Source organism: Chiloscyllium plagiosum, chromosome 23, assembly GCF_004010195.1.
Source record: "Chiloscyllium plagiosum isolate BGI_BamShark_2017 chromosome 23, ASM401019v2, whole genome shotgun sequence".
Taxonomy (NCBI): Eukaryota; Metazoa; Chordata; class Chondrichthyes; order Orectolobiformes; family Hemiscylliidae; genus Chiloscyllium; species Chiloscyllium plagiosum.
In genome coordinates, this window is record NC_057732.1 from 30,929,006 (window position 1) to 30,947,427 (window position 18,422).

Sequence of the window (18,422 nt, forward strand, 5' to 3'; positions counted from 1 at the left end):
ACAGTGGTAGATGTTGAATGGTCATGAAAATCTGTATATAAATGTTATTCTTTGCAGTTATTATTTTTGGGCCTTAATGGAAGCCCCCACATACTTCTATCTTATTAAACTTCATAGTTTTTAAACAAACTTCTATTGTTCTTTTTCTTTCTTCATAAGAAATACTGAACATGCTAGTGCTGTTTTCTGTTAAGTACTGGGTATATTCTCTTAGCAACTAACCTAATCCAAAACAATGCTATCTTATTCCAATCCATTCCTGCTCATCCATCACCCTCTTCCTTGCTTGTCTAGAATTTCACCTAGTCCATCAGTATCTAAACTCGAATCTTCCCTTATTGTTCAAATTCCTTTATGAAATTCCCCATTTTCTAAGTTCCTACAGCCCCACAAATTCACCCAGCACCCCATTTATTTGTTCCTCTGATTCTGCCTTGTGTATTATCCTTTCGCTTCTCCCAGCCCAGCCAGCCATTATTGATGTTCATTCACAATGAATCCGGCTACATCGCATCGCTGATCTTGAGTGTAAAGGGTCATGGTAAGAGAGATCAGAGTTCCGCAATGGTGAGAGGTTCTTGCAGCTGCAAAGCATTGTTCTTTTTTTTCAATTATTGGGCAAATTTGTACAAGTTGTTGAAGATTAGGTACTAAGTAACATCCCTAAAGTATTATTTGAACAAGCACTTGGATCTTGGATCTGTAACTTGAGTTCTGTAGAAAGATGGGATTAGAAAGGGCATCTGGGTGTCTTTGGGACAGTATGAACAAGATGGATGGATGGTAGGGGGGGAAGAATGCCCCCATCATTGCCATATCTTTTCTATGGTTCATAAAACATGCCAGAGGGGATACTGGCGAAGAGAATGGTCATCAGAAAATAGCAAGCAGTAGAAATTAGTCAGCTTTACTTCAACGAGATCCTTGCGTTCTTTGTTGCATAAAGACCGGATTGTCAACCATTCTTTGGAAAGTTGCAAGAAAAAGATAGGCACTGAAGACAAGAACATTCCTCCGAGATCAAATAGGATTCTTCTAATTTTCTAATATGCATTTAAAATTGGATCCTGATGGGTGGGTGAAACCTTCTTTCCACTCTGATTTAGGATAATTAGTTTAATTAAAAGCACACCACCATAACAAATGAACTGTCGATATTCCAAAATTAATTTGGAGATCAGTTTAATAGTGTTAATCTCTCTCATGCTACTGTACGTAAAGACATTAAATCACCGATGATGTAACACGAAAGGCTGTTCTCAGCATTGACTCAGCTACTGCATTTGGTTTCAGTATTATCTCCAATTAAATTCTTTTATACAATTGACACTTGCACTGTGTGTTAAGGAAGAACATCTCTCATAGACAAATTTCAGATCTAAAAATCCAAGATGATTCTTATCTCCCAAATATTTTAAGTTTCAGATGGTGCATGAAGGAGATGCAGAAGAGGGTTTAAAAAAGTGCATATACACAACATTAATTTACTGTGTAGTTATTTAATAAATTATTCATTAGCTGGAATACAACTCTGCTAGAGATTTACACGAAACCCCTTATAACCTTTCAGCCCACAGTATCGACTTTTTGCCGTTCTCATCATTGGTCTCTAAGCAATCACAGTATAATGGTAGAAAGCCTGGCTTTGAGAGGAAAATGTCAACATTTGCTATCCTCCAGGAAGACTGGAGGATAGCAAATGTCCCCTTGTTCAAGAAGAGGAGTAGACACACATCGGATAGTTATAAACCAGTGAGCTTTACTTGGGTTATGGGTAAAGTGTTGGAAAAGGTTAGAAGAGATAGGATTTGTAATCATCGAGAGGAAAAAGTTGAATAGGGATAATCGAGTTTTGTGAAGGGTAGGTTGTGCCTCTCAAACCTTATTGAGTTCTTGGAGATAGTGACCAAACAGATGGATGAAGGTAAGGAGGTTGATGTAGCATATATGGATTTCAGTAAGGCTTTCTTTAAGGTGCCCTATAGTAGGCTACTGCACAAAATAAAAGTGTGGGAATTGAGGGTGATTTAACGATTTGGATCATGAATTGGCTAGCTGAAAAGAGGTGGTGGTTGATGGGAAATGTTCATCCTGGAATTCAGTTACTAGTGGTGTACTGCAAGGATTCTGGATTAGTGATGCTGGAAGAGCACAGCAGTTCAGGCAGCATCCAAGGAGCAGTAAAATCAACGTTTCGGGCAAAAGCCTTTCATCAGGAATAAAGGCAGAGAGCCTGAAGCATGGAGAGATAAGCTAGAGGAGGGTGGGGTTGGGGAGAAAGTAGCATAGAGTACAATAGGTGAGTGGGGGAGGGGATGAAGGTGATAGGTCGGGGGGAGTGGATAGGTGGAAAAGAAGATAGGCAGGTAGGACAAGTCATGGGGACAGTGCTGAGCTGGAAGTTTGGAACTGGGGTGAGGTGGGGGAAGGGGAAATGAGGAAACTGTTGAAGTCCACATTGATGCCCTGGGGTTGAAGTGTTCCGAGGCGGAAGATGAGGCGTTTCATCCTCCAGGTGTCTGGCGGTGAGGTAGCGACGGTGAAGGAGGCCCAGGACCTCCATGTCCTCGGCAGAGTGAGAGGGGATCTGTTTTGTGGCCACTGCTGTTTGCCCTTTTTCATAAATTACCTCTAAGGGCATAGAAAGATGTGTTAGTAAATTTGCAGATGACATGAAGGTCAGTAGAGTTGTGGACAATGTTGAAGGATGATGTGGGTTACAGAGGGATATAGATAAGCTGCAGAGCTGGGCTGAGAGGTGGCAAATGGAGTTTAAAGTGGAGAAGTGTGAGGTGATTCACTTTGGAAGGAGCAACAGAAATAAAGAATGAATACTGGGCTAATGGTAAGATTCTTGGTAGCATAGATGAGCAGAGAGATCTGCATCCATGTACATAGATCCGCGAAAGTTGCCACTCAGGTTGACAGGGTTGTCAAGGTGGCATATAGTGTGTTAGCTTTCATTGATAGAGGGATCGAGTTTCGGAGCCAGAAGGTCATGCTGCAGCTCTACAAAACTCTGGTGCGGTCGCACTTGGAATATTACGTGCAGTTCTGGTCACTGTAGGAAGGATGTGGAAGCTTTGGAAAGGGTGCAGAAGAGATTTATTAGAATGTTACCTGGTATGGAGAGAAGGTCTTACAAGGAACTTGAGGCTATTTTCTTTAGAGAGAAGGTGGAGAGGTGACTTACTGAGATAACTGCAACATAAGAGAGTTAGATAGACTGGACAGTGAGAACCTTTTTCCTCGGACAGTGATGGCTAGCACGAGGGAACATAGCTTTAAATTGAGGAGTGATAGATATAGGACAAATGTCAGAGGTAGTTTCTTTACTCAGCAATAGGGGCATGGAATGCCCTGCCTGCAACAGCAATAGACTTGCTAACTTTAAGGGCATTTAAATGGTCATCGGATAAACATATGGATGAAAATGGAATAGTGTAGGTTAGATCGGCTTCAGATTGGTTCAACAGGTCGGCGCAACATCGAGGGCTGAAGGGCCTGTACTGCGCTGTCATGTTCTATGTAGAATGCCAGAACATACTAAGCCAATGGCCCTTGTAGAAATTTCTCGTGATTAAAGGATGACCAAATTTAGCTATGATGTCCCAGTGGTAAAATACTCACCATTTGTAATTCACAAAGAAATACTACGTTGTTCAGATAGAGGGTAGATGTGCAACTGTAGTTCGACAGGAATTGTGCCTTAAAGAGAGGATAAGTGAAGAACAAGTGGACAAGGTGAAAACATAACTATATAAAAGACAAATTAATGAACAGAAGAACTTCACAGAACGACATTTGGTGGGGAACAAATTTCAAAATGCTCATTTGAACTTATAGAAGTTGTTTTCTCCTTGCACCGTTGAGTCTCAAAGTATCAGCCACTTGGTCCAGATTACAATGTGCAAACTTTGGCTGCAAGTTATAATCAAACTGTTAATATGGAAAACATTAGTGTTGTGTACAAACCACACTTCATTTATGTAACTCATTAATTACAATATAGGTCCAGAAACAAGTTCATTTTTCTTTCTTCAATACAATTGTAGTACTCTTAAGTACTGGCTTAGCTGAGATGAACTGACTTAATACAACAGTAATGAATTGCTCCATCTTTTCTCTTCCTGCTTGATCACCCCACAATTCTTCCCATAAAGTGCAATAAATCTTAACATGCATATTAATAGAACATTGTAAGCAATGGAGATTTGGATGTGGAAATACCATGATGTTACAGGAAGAATGGTCATCTGATTTGGTGGCATGATACCATCTTGATTGTTTGTGTTGTTGAATAACAAGGACTTAAATCCAGCCCAAATTAAATGAAACAGTAGTTTCATTACCAATATCTATCAAAACTGAACTGATGATCTCAGGATAAATGCTACAGTTTAGATCACGATGACTTTCTAATATTACACATCTAGTGCAACTGCAGAACATTATTTTCAATATTAACAAGTGACACAAAGGCAATGGTTTAGAATTTGTGGTTCTAATGATAAGACCATTGGTGCTCACCATCACTACAGCAAAAAGTAATAGCAATTTGTGGCATCCAGAAAAGCCGGTAAATGCAGATAAACAAAAATTGTTGTCAGTGATACTTTGTCTCTGTGAAGGGGTATGGGAACAATCAGCACAAACAATCACAAGAAATTGACATAATCAACACACTATTCTCATTTTGCAATCAATTAAATGGTTAATCAGATGTAACTGATAATTAACAACATTTTAAATCATAATTACTGGGGTCCTTGAGGTGCAATGGTAGTGTCCCTACCTCTGAGTCAGAAGACAGAGGTTCAAGTCCCATCCATTCCAGAAGTGTCTCTTAAAATCTGAGCAGATTGATTAGAAACTTCATAATTAATGGTGAACAACCTTTCTGGCCCTGACAACTGATTTCACATATGTGGAACTTCTTTCCCTAAGAACCTTTGAAACTTAAACTTGCATTTAAAAAAAAACATACTTTAGCTTTTCTTTCAGTGCATGGATTAAAACATACATTATAATCCTTGCTTTCTTCTTTATGCTCTGCAAGTTGGAATAACTCTTCAGTCTGATTGACAGATCGGTTGCCTACATTGTTGTTGAATGCTGCAGATTGTGCCAAATTCAAGTCAGAATAGAGAAATCTTTATTCTTTTAACCCCAGAAAATCTTTGATACAAGCTTGTTGAGATCAGCAGCTTACTTTCAGTACTGAGCTGCCGACAGTGTGACACTCCCTTGGTACTGGCATATAAACTGCATCGCTGTATCAAAGAAGTACAGACAGAAAATGATTTGAAAACAAAAATCATCCTAGATCTCACGTAACTGGAGCTGATGCCATAGAACACTAACTTTGTTTAACTTGATTAGGGAAATAAAGCTGTGGTGTACATTGCTAATAGATGCTGGAATTTCTAAACTTGTCCTGTCCTGAAAAAAAGGTGTAGCAGCCTAGTAAAAAGGCTCACCACTGGTGAGACATTAGAATTACAATTGAATTTTGTGAAGACAGCGTTTGCAGAAACTTAGTGAAGAAATGGATAACCATTATAAACTAGCTTAAGTCGGCTACTGGTACTTCAGTGTCTTAGACAACATCACATAATGAATACCTTTATTTTAAAATCTAGAATATGATCATCTGCACTCATTTCCCTTCTCCCCTCCCCCTGGGAGAGAAAGAAGAGAGAAAATTCTGATTTGTCTGCACAGTTACACAAATTTTGTCACATCTACGTTAGGTGAAATAAAATAATGCAGCTGTAACATAGCCGAAGGCTACCACTTTTGGTACTTACATATATAAAAACATTAAAGTACACTGAACCTTTATTAAGTGGTTCAGATTTTAGTCTGAAATTGAACTACATAATTATAATAAAAATGTATTTACACTGTGTTGACACAAATACCAGTATTCAAACTTGCAACTAGGTTGATATAAGCTCTATGGATAAGCTTGAATTTGGAAACAATTTTGGCTCAGCTTACAAAAAAGTATATGCCGAGGTCAACTCTGCTTCTATTCCCATGACTTATCTAAAAACAAAAAAGTAATTTTTAAAACCTTTTATTTTTCCCATTTAACCTGTGGTATGACAGTGCACCTGCCCCTTAAGTGCTGTTAAGTTTCACAGTTATGGACAGGCACTGAGGAATGTTACAAAGCTACATGTACTTTTCTGTCCTACCATGTAACAGTCTTAAGAACAGTAACAAGCTTGCCCCATAGAACTTACATAAGCAAGAACATACATTGTACATCACACCATTGTTCAGATACATTTAAAAAAAATAAAAGCTCCAAAGAATATACACAGATGTCAGTAAGAAAAGTTCTGTTGCTACTCATGCAAATCTGGCTTTACTGAAGGTAGCTGTTGTTCATCTCCACGGTCAGTTTGGGTGTTTGAACACACTAGATCTTTTGACTCAATTACAAACTGTGATTCAGTGCTTTCAGGCTCCATTTTTGGGAGTTCTGTGATATTAAGTTCTATTTTTACTTCTTGATGTCTTGCATCTTCAGAGGTGATATCATCCCTCTGTTTTTTGTCATCAGTCTCCAATTTGATAATAGGGCACTTGGTGTCTGGTGGCATTTCTGGACCTTCAGAAGCACATTCTTGAGCACATGGTTCTCCTGCATCTGGATGATATTGTCTCAACCGGACATGCCACGCCAAGCTGCAAACTGCAGAGACAGTCTTGAACTGGTGTACAACATTCCGGGGAATGAAATATACGTCATTGTCATATAGCTGAATTCTCGCATAGCGAATACCTTCTCTTCGTATCTGGTTGAGTTTTGCATCATCTACCCATTGAACACACTAAAAACAAGATGAGAAAATGAGGTTCAGAAATGCAAACTATCCACAAATTACATACAATATAGTAGTTTCAAGTGCATTAATGCACCCCAGGAATTAACTTTTGTTTCTAAACTAGTATAATAGAGTGGGTTCTTTCTGGATTATATGTTTTATTGAGGTCTGTCTCTTGATTAAATTTTAAGAATATAAGTGATAAGTACTAAGTTAGCCTGCAGCACTGTTTTTAAGAGCAAAAAGATGGTGCTATTTTCTGGATCTGTAGACTGTGAAGGAGCGAAGATGGCCTTTAGTAGAGTGATATGCCCTGTCAGATGTGGGAGTTTAGGGTGAGTTTCCATGTTACAGCTAATTATGTCTGCAGCAAGTGTGTCTGCTTGTGAATCCTATCAGATTGCATTGGTCAGTTGGAGCGGCAATTAGAGGCAATGAGGAACTTACAGGAACTGAGGGCACGGAGTTGATGGATAACAGTTGTAGGAAGGGAGAAAAACCAGAGATACAGTCAGGCAGGCAGGAAAGATAGGAGAGGTAGGTAGTGCAGGAGTCTCCTGTGGCCATCTCCATCTCAAACAAGTATGCTGTTTTGGAAAATGTGAGGGGTGATGGACTCTCGGGAATGCAGCACGAACCGGCAAGTTTCTGGTACTGAGATTGGTTCTAATGTAATGAAGGATACGTCAGATTCCAGGCAAACTATTGTGATAGGGGACTTTCCAGGCAGAGGCACAGACAGACGTTTCTGTGGCCGACTACAAGAAATCATAATGGTGTGTTGCTCCCATGGTGCCAGGATCAAGGATATCTCAGAAAGTGAAGATATTCTCAAAGGAGAGAGAAGGATCAGCAGAAACACATTGGAACTAACTACACGAAGGGAAAAGGATTCTGAAGGGAGAATAAAGGAACTTAGACAGGAATTTAAAAAGGGGATCCTTGAGGGTAGTAATATTTAGATTACTCCCATGCTACAAGCTAGTGGGGGTAGGAATAGGAGGATAGAGCAGATGAATGAGTGGCTGAGGAGCTGGTACAGGGGAGAAGGGTACAGTTTTGGATCATTGGAATCTCTTCTGGGGTAGAAGTGACCTGTACAAGGAGGACAGATTGCACTTGAATTAGAAGGAGACAAATAAACTGACAGGGAGATTTGCAAGAGGCCTAAGAGGGAAGTTAGATGAACTTGGCATGCTGAGGAACATGGGACTGGGATATCATAGCAATTACAGAAATGTGGCTCAGGAATGGACAGGACTGGCAGCTTAATGTTCCCGGAAACAAATGCTACAGGAAGGAGAGAAAAGGGGTGCAAGAGAGGAGGGGGAGTGGCGTTTCTGATAGCCTTTGTGTAGAGCCGCAGGAGATGGCAGAGATAATAAGCGAGTATTTTGTATCAGGGTACACTGTGGAGAAAGGCATGGAAGATATGGAATGTGAGGAAATAGATGATGATATCTTGAAAAATGTCCATATTACAGAGGTGGTGGTGCTGGATGTTTCAAAAAGCATAAAAGTGGGGCCCTCTACTTTTTGTCATTTACATAAATGATTTGGATGCGAGCATAAGAGGTACAGTTACTAAGTTTGCAGATGACACCAAAATTGGAGGTGTAGTGGACAGTGAAGAGGGTTACCTCAGATTACAACAGGATCTGGACCAGATGGGCCAATGGGCTGGGAAGTGGCAAATGGAGTTTAATTCAGATGAATGAGAAGTGCTGCATTTTGGGAAAACAAATCTTAGCTGGGCTTATACACTTAATAGTAAGGTCCTAGGGAGTGTTGCTGAACAAAGAGACCTTGGAGTGCAGGTTCATAGCTCCTTGAAAGTGGATTCGCAGGTAGATAGGATAGTGAAGGCGGCATAGGGTATGCTGTCCTTTATTGGCCAGAATATTGAGTACAGGAGTTGGGAGGTCATGTTGCGGCTGTACAGGACATTGGTTAGGCCACTGTTGGAATATTGCTTGCAATTCTGGTCTCCTTCCTATTGGAAAGATGTTGCGAAACTTGAAAGAGTTCAGAAAAGATTTACAAGGATATTGCCAGGGTTAGAGGATTTGAGCTATAGGGAAAGGCTGAACAGGCTGGGGCTGTTTTCCCTGGAGCGTCGGAGGCTGAGGAGTGACCTTATAGAGGTTTACAAAATTATGAGGGGCATGGATAGGATAAATAGGCAAAGTCTTTTCCCTGGGGTCAGGGAGTCCAGAACTAGAGGGCATAGGTTTAGGGTGAGAGGGGAAAGATATAAAAGAGACCTAACGGGCAACTTTTTCACACAGAGGGTGGTACATGTATGGAATGAGCTGCCAGAGGAAGTGGTGAAGGCTGGTACAATTGCAACATTTAAGAGGCATTGGAATGGGTATATGAACAGGAAGGGTTTGGAGGGATATGGGCCAGGTGCTGGCAGGTGGAACTAGATTGGGTTGGGATATCTGGTCGGCATGGACGGGTTGGGCCGAAGGGTCTGTTTCCATGCTGTACATCTCTATGATCTGATCAGGTGTGCTCTAGAATTCTGTGGAAAGTTAAGGAAGTGATTGCTGGGTCCTTTGCTGTGATATTTGTATCAATAGTCAAAGGTGAGGTGCCAGAAGACTGGCGGTTGACTAATGTGTTGCCACTATTTAAGAAAGGTGGTAAGGACAAGCTAGGGAACTATAGATTGGCAAGCACTGGGCAAGTTGTTGGAGAGAATCCAGAGGGGCAGGATTTGTATGTATTTGGAAAGGCAAGGACTGATTAGGGATAGTCAACATGACTTTGTGTGTGGGAAATAGTGTCTCACAAACTTGATATTTTTTTGAAGAAGTAACAATGAGGATTGATGAAGGCAGAGTGGTAGATGTGATCTATATGGATTTCAGTAAGGTGTTCGACAAGGTTCCTCATGAGAGACAGCTTAGCAAGGTTAAATCTCATGGAATACAGGGAGAACTAGCCATTTGGATACAGAACTGACTCAAAAGTAGAAGACAGAGGGTAGTGGTGGAGGGTTGCTTTTCAGACTGGAGGCTTGTGACCAGTGGTGTGCCACAAGGATCGGTGCTTGGTTTACTGCTTTCCGTCACTTAAGAGGAACCTCAATTATCCGGCATTCGATTAACTGAACAAACTACTCGCCGCCATGTCCTTTGGATAATTGAGTTCCGTGTGTATAAAAATGATTTCAATGCGAATACAGAAGGTATAGTTAGTAAGTTTGCAAAAATAGTGGTGCAGTGCACAGTGAAAAAAGTTACCTCAGATTACAATGATCAGATGGGCCAATGGGCCGAGGAGTGGCAGATGGAGTTTAATTTCGATAAATCTAAGATGCTGCATTTTGGAAAAGCAAATCACAGCAGAACTTATACACTTAATGGTAAGGTATGCTTTCCTTTATTGGTCACATTACTGAGTATAGGAGTTGGGAGGTCATGTTGCAGCTGTACAAGACATTGGTTAGGCCACTTTTGGAATATTGTGTGCAATTCTGGTCTCCGATGTTGTGAAACTTGAAAAGATTCAGAAAAGATTTACAAGGATTTTGCCAGGGTTGGAGGATTTGAGCTATAGGGAGGGGCTGAATAGCTGGGACTGTTTCCCCTGGAGCGTCGGAGGCTGAGGGTTGGCCTTATATAGGTTTACAAAATGATGAGGGCATGGATAGGGTAAATAGACAAAGTATTCTCCCTGGGGAGGGGGAGTCTAGAACTAGAGGGCATAGATTTAGAGTTAGCGGGAAAAAATATCAAAAGGAACCTAAGGGCAAACTTTTGATGCAGAGGGTAGTTTGTGTATGGAATAAACTGCCAGAGGAAATGGAAGCTGGTACAATTACAGCATTTAAGACGGATCTGGATGGCTATATGAATAGGAAAGGTTTGGAGGGATATGGGCAAGTGCTGGTAAACGGGACTAGATTAGGTTAGGATATCTCATCGGCATGGACGAGTTGGACTGAAGGGTCTGTTTCTGTGCTGTTTATCTCTATAAATCTAGTCGTTAAAATTAATCAAGTGGTTTCTCATGAGTTCACCTGTCTGAATTTCACCAGTTCTCAATTTCACCACCAGGTGGAGTGAGCTGTGCTCTGACACAATGTTTTTGGGAGGCGGATGTTTCCCCACAGGTCAAAGCCTCCCCGAACAAGGACAAAGTCACAGCTTTTTTTTCCTCATATTCATGTTGATTCACAGACTGATAAGCCTCGGTGACCAGTTCAAACTGACTTACAGAACAAAAATTGAATTGAGGCAACACTGAAGCTACATTCTTTGCAAATTGGGCTGACCAATCCTTTGTTTTCTTCATTGTCAGGTCAGATTACTTGAAGGGGCTGGGATATGGGCATGCCCAGAAAACAAGTGGGTGGGGCCAAGTAGGGGCTTGTTCAAGAGAGAGAAATGTCTACGGAATCACAGAAGTGCACACGAGGCAGATGCAATGTGAGAGGTGTATGTGAAGAATGGAAGAGAAAGAGAGAAAAGTATATTTAAATATACTGAATACAATTGCATTAATCCATCTTAAGAATGAATTATCTTGTACATTTACGTTAGAGAGTCATTGAGTCACACAGCACAGAAACAGACCCTTCAGTCTAACTGGTCCACGCCGACCATGTTCTCACACTAAACTAGTCCCACTTGCATTTGGTCCGTATCCCTCTAAACTGTTCCTATTCATGAACTTATCCAAACGTCTTTTAAGCATCTGGATGGGTAAATGAATAGTAAGGGTTTAGAGGGATATGGGCCAATAGGACTAGATTAGGTGAGCATATCCAGTCAGCATGGATGAGTTGAGCCGAAGCGTCTGTTTCCATACTGTATGACCTTAACTGTTATAACTGTACCTGGCAATTATCTCTGGCAATTCATTGAACACATACGAACCAGTCTGTAAAAATGTTGCCCCTCATATTTTTTAAATCTCTCTCCTCTCATTTTAAAAATATGCCTCCTGGAGATCCAAGATGGCAGCGATTTGATAGGTCTGCTGTGCTGGGCTCTGCACCATAACCCAGGTAAGGTGGGCTTTCAACCCACCCACTAATCATCATAAGAAAAATTGGTAAAATAAAGCAAAACAAAAAACCTAGAACCTTTTAAATTCCGATTCTAATGTTCTGGGAACAAGAGTAAGACGAACAAAGAATAGGGAGCGAGAGGATCGCAGCAAGCAGAGCACTCTCCTACAGTGCCGGACGCACCTGCAGCCACAGTCCCGACTCCCACGGTAGTGCTTTTGAACCTGTTGGAGCAGCAGAATCTAATACCAGAGTTTGTAAAACTCAGAAAATTGAGTTGGCGCTAGAACCAATCTCTGCCATGCTACAAAAGCATGAGCAGGAGATCTGAATGCTGGATCGATGTGTTGAGGCAGTCGATCAAAGGACCACGGTGTTGGAGACCACGGTGGAAAATTCGGGGAGGCGGATCCCAACACTGGAAGGCCAGGTTTGGGCACTGCTGGACCAGGCTGACGACCTCGAGAAGAGGTCGAAAGAAGAACTTATGGATAATCGGGGTCCCGGAGAGTGAAGAAGGTGAAAGAATGGTCAGCTTCCTAGAGCAGTGGCTCCTGCAGCGTCGGGGGTTGTGAGTCAACTCGGGCCGGGTGCGAGCCGGCCCACCAAATCACAATGTACAGGCCCAGCCTGGTCCTAGCACGACTTCAATGTTATGAAGAAAGGCAACTAATAATGGAAGCCAGCAGAAGGCTTGGAAAAGACTCATGGGCCCTGGTGTACAAAGGGTTGAAAATTAAGTTTTTTAAAGACTTCTCTGGGGTTGTATTCATGAAGAAGAAATCTTTTGATGAAGTCAGGAAGAAATTGAGAGACCTGAATAGCTAATACTCTGAGGTACCTGGCAGTGCTGTGCTTCAACCATGGAGGGGCTGTTTACAATTTTGACTCAGCAGAGAAAGCAAGGGATTTTTTTTTACTCTGAAATAAATGGTCTAGGTTGGGAAAAAAACTACAGATGATGGTATATTCTTTCCTTTTGTGGTTGTTGGTCCTACAGGCTTGGAATTGCTTTGATGTAAAATTCCCCATTTCCTTTAACTAATTTGTGTTTTTTGTTTGTTTTCTCTGGGTGAGGGATGGGTTTTTTCTGTTATTAAAGATGAATGGGGCTGAGGTATGAAAGAGATGGGGTGGACGTCCACTTTTAACTTTCACGTGTGTAAATAATAGGTTTTCTTTGTTTCTGTATTGCTTGGGTTTGGGGCATGGCCTTAGCTGAAAGGAACCAGAGTGGTTGCAAGGTTTGGGACAGGTGCCCCCTATGGGCGAGGGGGGGGAGGGGATCTCCAGGGGTTTGTTCAATTTAAGAGTAGTAGTTAGTTTTTCTTTCTCTTCTTGGCTAACCTGGAAAAGTCTGTAACCTGGCTAATTCAAAAGAATAAATTATTTGGCATTGTCTTAGGATATAAAATTAATTTTACATGCCTGTTGGGGGGGGGCTGGGTGGGAATGTCTGACCTGGAGGATGGAACACAGTTTCCTTTCTGGTGGTCACAAAAAGGTTTTCTTTACTTAGGTATTTTTATTACCCCCGCTTTTCACCAACCCCAAAAAGTTAACTTTGTGCAATTGTTGGATATGATAAACAGGATGTGCAGGATCAGAACATAGAACATAGAACATAGAAGAATACAGCGCAGTACAGGCCCTTCGGCCCTCGATGTTGCGCTGATCCAAGCCCACCTAACCTACACTAGCCCACTATCCTCCATATGCCTATCCAATGCCCGCTTAAATGCCCATAATGAGGGAGAGTCCACCACTGCTACTGCAGGGCATTCCATGAACTCACGACACGCTGAGTAAAGAACCTACCCCTAACATCTGCCCTATACCTACCCCCCCTTAATTTAAAGCTATGCCCACTTGTAATAGCTGAGCGGCCGCACCAGAGTCTTATACAACTGCAACATGACTTCAGTACTCCGGAACTCAATTCCTCTACCAATAAAAGCCAGTATGCCATATGCCTTCTTCACCGCACTATTTACCTGGGTGGCAACTTTCAAAGATCTGTGTACATGGACACCAAGATCCCTCTGCTCATCCACACTACCAAGTATCCGACCATTAGCCCAGTACCCCATCTTTTTATTACTCTTACCAAAGTGAATCACCTCACACTTAGCTACATTGAACTCCATTTGCCACCTTTCTGCCCAGTTCTGCAGCTTATCTATATCCCGCTGTAAGTGGTTACCAATATCATGGTTAGGACGAATAAGCCTTGATTAAAATAAATGTTCTTCCTCAGCTACCATACCCCATTAGAAAGCTCCTGTTGTTGCTGCCCAGACAAGTGCTGCAGAAGCTCAATGGCTGGCTTGGGTCCTTCATTTGGTGTTGTAGGCGCCATCTTATTAAATTTACCAAGTTGCAACTCCCACAGAGGATTGGGGGAGGGAGGGGGTTGGATGTCCCAGACTTTAAGCAATGCCAAATAATTGCCTAGTGTCCTTTGAGAGTGACTGGGCGTGTAAGGATCTGAGGTTGATATGGCTTGACATCGAGGCCTCTCAGGCAAGGTGTTCCCTCCTTAACTTGCTGTTTATGGATGGGATGAAATTTCATGCTGAGCATTGTAAAAGCCCGATCATTATAATATGGTCAAAGTGTGGAGAACGATGCGGAAGGATGAGGGTAATTTACATAAGACCTCATCGTTCACTCTGTTAGCAGAAGCCCTAGGCCTGGGTCAACGGATTCTGGCTTTAAAGCATGGGAGGTCAGGGGAGTCTCCTGTTTGGGAGATCTATTTGAGGGAGAGGTCCTGATGTCTTTTGACCAGCTAACTCTACAAATACGGGCTACCTAGTAGGGACCTCTTCCGTTATTTTCAGATTAGGGATTATGTACAGAGAAGGGCCACGCTTAACGGCTCAATCCTGTATGACATGGAGAGGAGGGTGCTCTGGTGTGTGGGTACTCTCTCAGTCAGTACTTATGTCATCTACAGAGAGTGGACACCTTGGAAGATATGGAAAGACTCTATGGGGTCTGGAATCCGGAACTAGGGGTAGAAATTTTGTTTGAAATGTGGGAGGACATATAGGAGAATGTGAAGAAAATCTCGATATGCAATAAAGCGCAGGCTATGCAATTGAAGATTCTTCACAGAGCATATGGCCCTGGAGCGATTAGCAAAGTTCAAGAAAGGAGCATCTCCAGGATGCCCTAAATATAAAATAAGCACAGGCACCCTGACACATTGCCTGTGGTCGTGTCATAAGATCTGTAGGTACTGAGGTGCCATAGTGAGTGATTTAGAGGAGATCCTGGGAATTAAAGTCAGGGTGGATCCAGTAGCCCTTCTTTTGGGACTGCTGAACCTGCCTTCACCAGATGAATATGGGAAGAGATTATTCAACATTCTCACGTATTGTGCAAAGAAGAACATTTTAATGAACTAGATCTCAGAAATCCCCATTCACCAGGTATCATGGGATGGCGCAGATTAGTGATGGAGCACGTCCCCTAAGATTACCTTATGAATGTAGTGCATCAGAAAATGGAACTATTTTATAAGACATGGCAGTCCCTTTTACATTATATAAACATGGACTTATCAGCCATATTGAACAGGGCCTTTACGTAGCCGTGAAGGCTGGGTTTGGCGGTTCGGGGGCCCTGGGGTAGGAAGCTTGATAAATACAGGTACAATAACTGATGCTCCCGTGGGGAGCCTCGGCGGGGGTGCGTCGAGTGGTATAATTTAATTTAGGTCATTAATTTAAGGTGATTTTATCTAATTTTATCTAATCTAAGTTACGTTAGGTTAGTCTAGTACAATTTAAGTTAATTTAAACTAATTTGTTGGTACAATCATTTTAATGTGGAAAGATTGTTTTGTACCTTTGTGATAGTTTTGGTGTGTTCTGTAGAGTAGTAGGTAGTTTATTGTTCATGTTTTTGTAATATAAAATGGTATACTACTTTTATAATTTTGTAAAAGAATAAAAACCTTTTCCAATAAAAGAAATGTCCCTTTGTTTTGAAATCCCTCATCCTAGGCAAAAGACAACTACTATTAACTCTATCTACACTCCTCATTATTTTATAAACTTCTATAAAGGTCTTTCAACCTCCTACCCTCCAGTGAAAAAACGTCCCAGCCTATCCAGCCTTTCATTATATCTGCCATGCATCTGCAGCCTGAGGGATTAAAGCAAAAGCTAAAATGTTAATAGTGTCAAGATCAGGTTTGTAATACCATCAAACTAGAATGAACTAGGATTACCTGAGATAATGGTGGTTCATGCAGATCTAACTGGAGCCTCTGCACCACCTCTAGGAAGTCTTCTGAATGAAAACAAATCACATCTTTGGTTATACGGGGTTGATCAAACCTATAAAAAAAAAAGGATCATTCTTAATTAGATTAAGTTTAGAGAAAACAAATCTCTAGGTAGACAATTGATCATTTTATTGTGACATAAGCTGCTACTACTGTGCCTGGCAATGACTGAAATTTAACACCTAGATGAAGGAAAGAAGAATGGAAGTTCAGAATTAGCACGTTTTTCAAATCATTAAATGGTTATTGGATGCAGTATGAAAGCCATATTAATAAATATTAATCTAACTAACAGCCTAATCAAAATTCTCTAAGTATTCTTTAAAAATGAAATCAACTGTTATTGGTACTCATCAATATGCTTATTTCAATGTCACACATTTCACAAGTACATTACTCATATTTGAATAGGTTCTGCCTACCATCGCTGCTCATTCTCCTGTTTTTTTACTTGAATCCCTGGTCACTGCAGATCATTTGGGTATACACCTAAGGAGGCAGATTTATAATTTTGAATAGGACTGGTTATTTACCTAATGTCTGAACTGGAAGATGATACAAAGGGCAGTGGAAAGAAAGTTTTAGAAAGGAAGGGGTGACAGATATACCTGCACCATATATCAAAACCTGGCATTAAGTGCAAATGATGGCTCAAATGGTTAGCACTACTGCCTCTCAGCACCAGGAACCCAGATTCAATCCCAGCCTTGGATGACTGTTTATGTGGACAGTTGGGTGCTCTGGTTTCCTCCCAAAGTTCAAGGATGTGTAAATTAAGTAGATGGGTCACATTAAGTTGCCTCATACTGTCTAGAGATGTGAAGAGTAGCTAGATTAGCTTTGCAAATCTGGGGATAAGGCGTAAAGCTTGGTCTGGGTGCTATGCTCCTTGGAGAGTTGATGCAGGACTTAATGGGCCGAATGGCCGCTTTCCACACTGTAGGAATTCTGTGCTTCTTTGTAAAATGATTATACACACACATAAAAAATATGTAAGAAAAAGCTGAAACGCAACCTTTTGAACTCTTCCCAACATGTATACAGGAGTCCTTACCAAATTATGGTTTACGTTCCTGAAGCAACTAAGTGAATCGATTCCCTTATGAATCAACAATGTGGGGTGCAGTGAGGCAAGGCAAGGCCAAGGGAGAAAGTGGGACTGAATGCAGCAGCAGAAGCACGAGGTAAGTGGTCGTATTAGCAAATAGTCAACAGAAGAGGAAGTCGATGAGAAACAATGTTCAAGGGAAATTAGCAACAATATCATCATCACTGGCAATTGCTCGCAAGCAAGGATGACTCTCTTCCTCTCTTGCTCAGGGCAAGTCCATAGGTGGCTGAACAGATCAATGCAGCTTCCACAGACTGCTACACTTGAGAGTGGAGGTGGTCATTGAAAGGGATGTTAGTGTGGCAGCACTCTCCTTACGCCTTTTTGCCTGACTTCCACTTTTCCCTGATAGCAAGTCTCAAGGTGCTTGATCTTACCAGATGCTCCTCCTCTATTTGGATGGTCTTGAGCCAGTGATACCCTGGTGTAGGTGGGAAAGTCACAATTTGCAAGTGATGCCTCAAGAGTATCCATGAAGTGCTTCTTCCGTCCAGCTGGAGCTCGCCTGTCATTTTGGAGCTGGGAGTAGACTGCCTGCTTGGGGAGTCTCGTGTCAGTCATGCGGATGACATGCTCAGCCAGTCGCAGCCGACCAAGGGTGGTCAGTGCCTTGATGCTGGGAATGTTGGCCTCATCGAGGATGCTGGTATTGGTGCATCTTTCTTCCCAGTGGCTATGTACTGACATGACTTTATTAGTAACATTATAGTGAATCCATTTTAAAGGGATCTAGCCTAAGCGGAAACTTACTGTGATTTTTAATGCTGTTTCTCTTCCTAATTAAATAAAGTCATCAATACTTTGGTATTCCTGCCTTCTACAGCAAATCATGAAGAACAAAAGATGTGTGATGTTTAGCAACGAATGACTGAAGTCAATTTCCCTACCTGCACGTTCAGATGATGCTCCAAAGATCCTAAGCTAGACGCAGGGGCCATAATTATAACATCTATGCTTAGCTTATCATGACAGGTAGCTTAAGGTTTCTTCTTACATTACTCTTAAAATCTCAAAATTATTAAAATCATGTAGTGTTTTGTTCCTTTAGGATTTCCGTTTCAACATTAAGGAAGGTTTAATTGTACCAGATGCAGATACTAATAAGCCACGAGCAACTTTGGGTACCATATATGAAATACTAGAAATGTAATT

The 18,422-nt window shown here is 41.5% G+C and overlaps 1 protein-coding gene across 3 annotated transcripts in view; it reads right to left on the reverse strand.

Moving 5' to 3' along the window:
* Positions 1–5,609: 5,609 nt before the first annotated feature.
* LOC122561730 (lysine-specific demethylase RSBN1L-like) overlaps positions 5,610–18,422 on the reverse strand; it is a 64,581-nt gene continuing 51,768 nt past the window's right edge. For all 3 annotated transcript variants that reach the window (XM_043713804.1, XM_043713806.1, XM_043713805.1), the window contains 2 exons: positions 16,103–16,211; positions 5,610–6,845 (listed from right to left, as the gene is read on the reverse strand). In XM_043713804.1, coding sequence (XP_043569739.1) covers positions 6,357–6,845; positions 16,103–16,211 — 598 coding nt within the window. In that variant the 3' untranslated portion in view covers positions 5,610–6,356. The remainder of the gene's footprint in view (positions 6,846–16,102; positions 16,212–18,422) is intronic.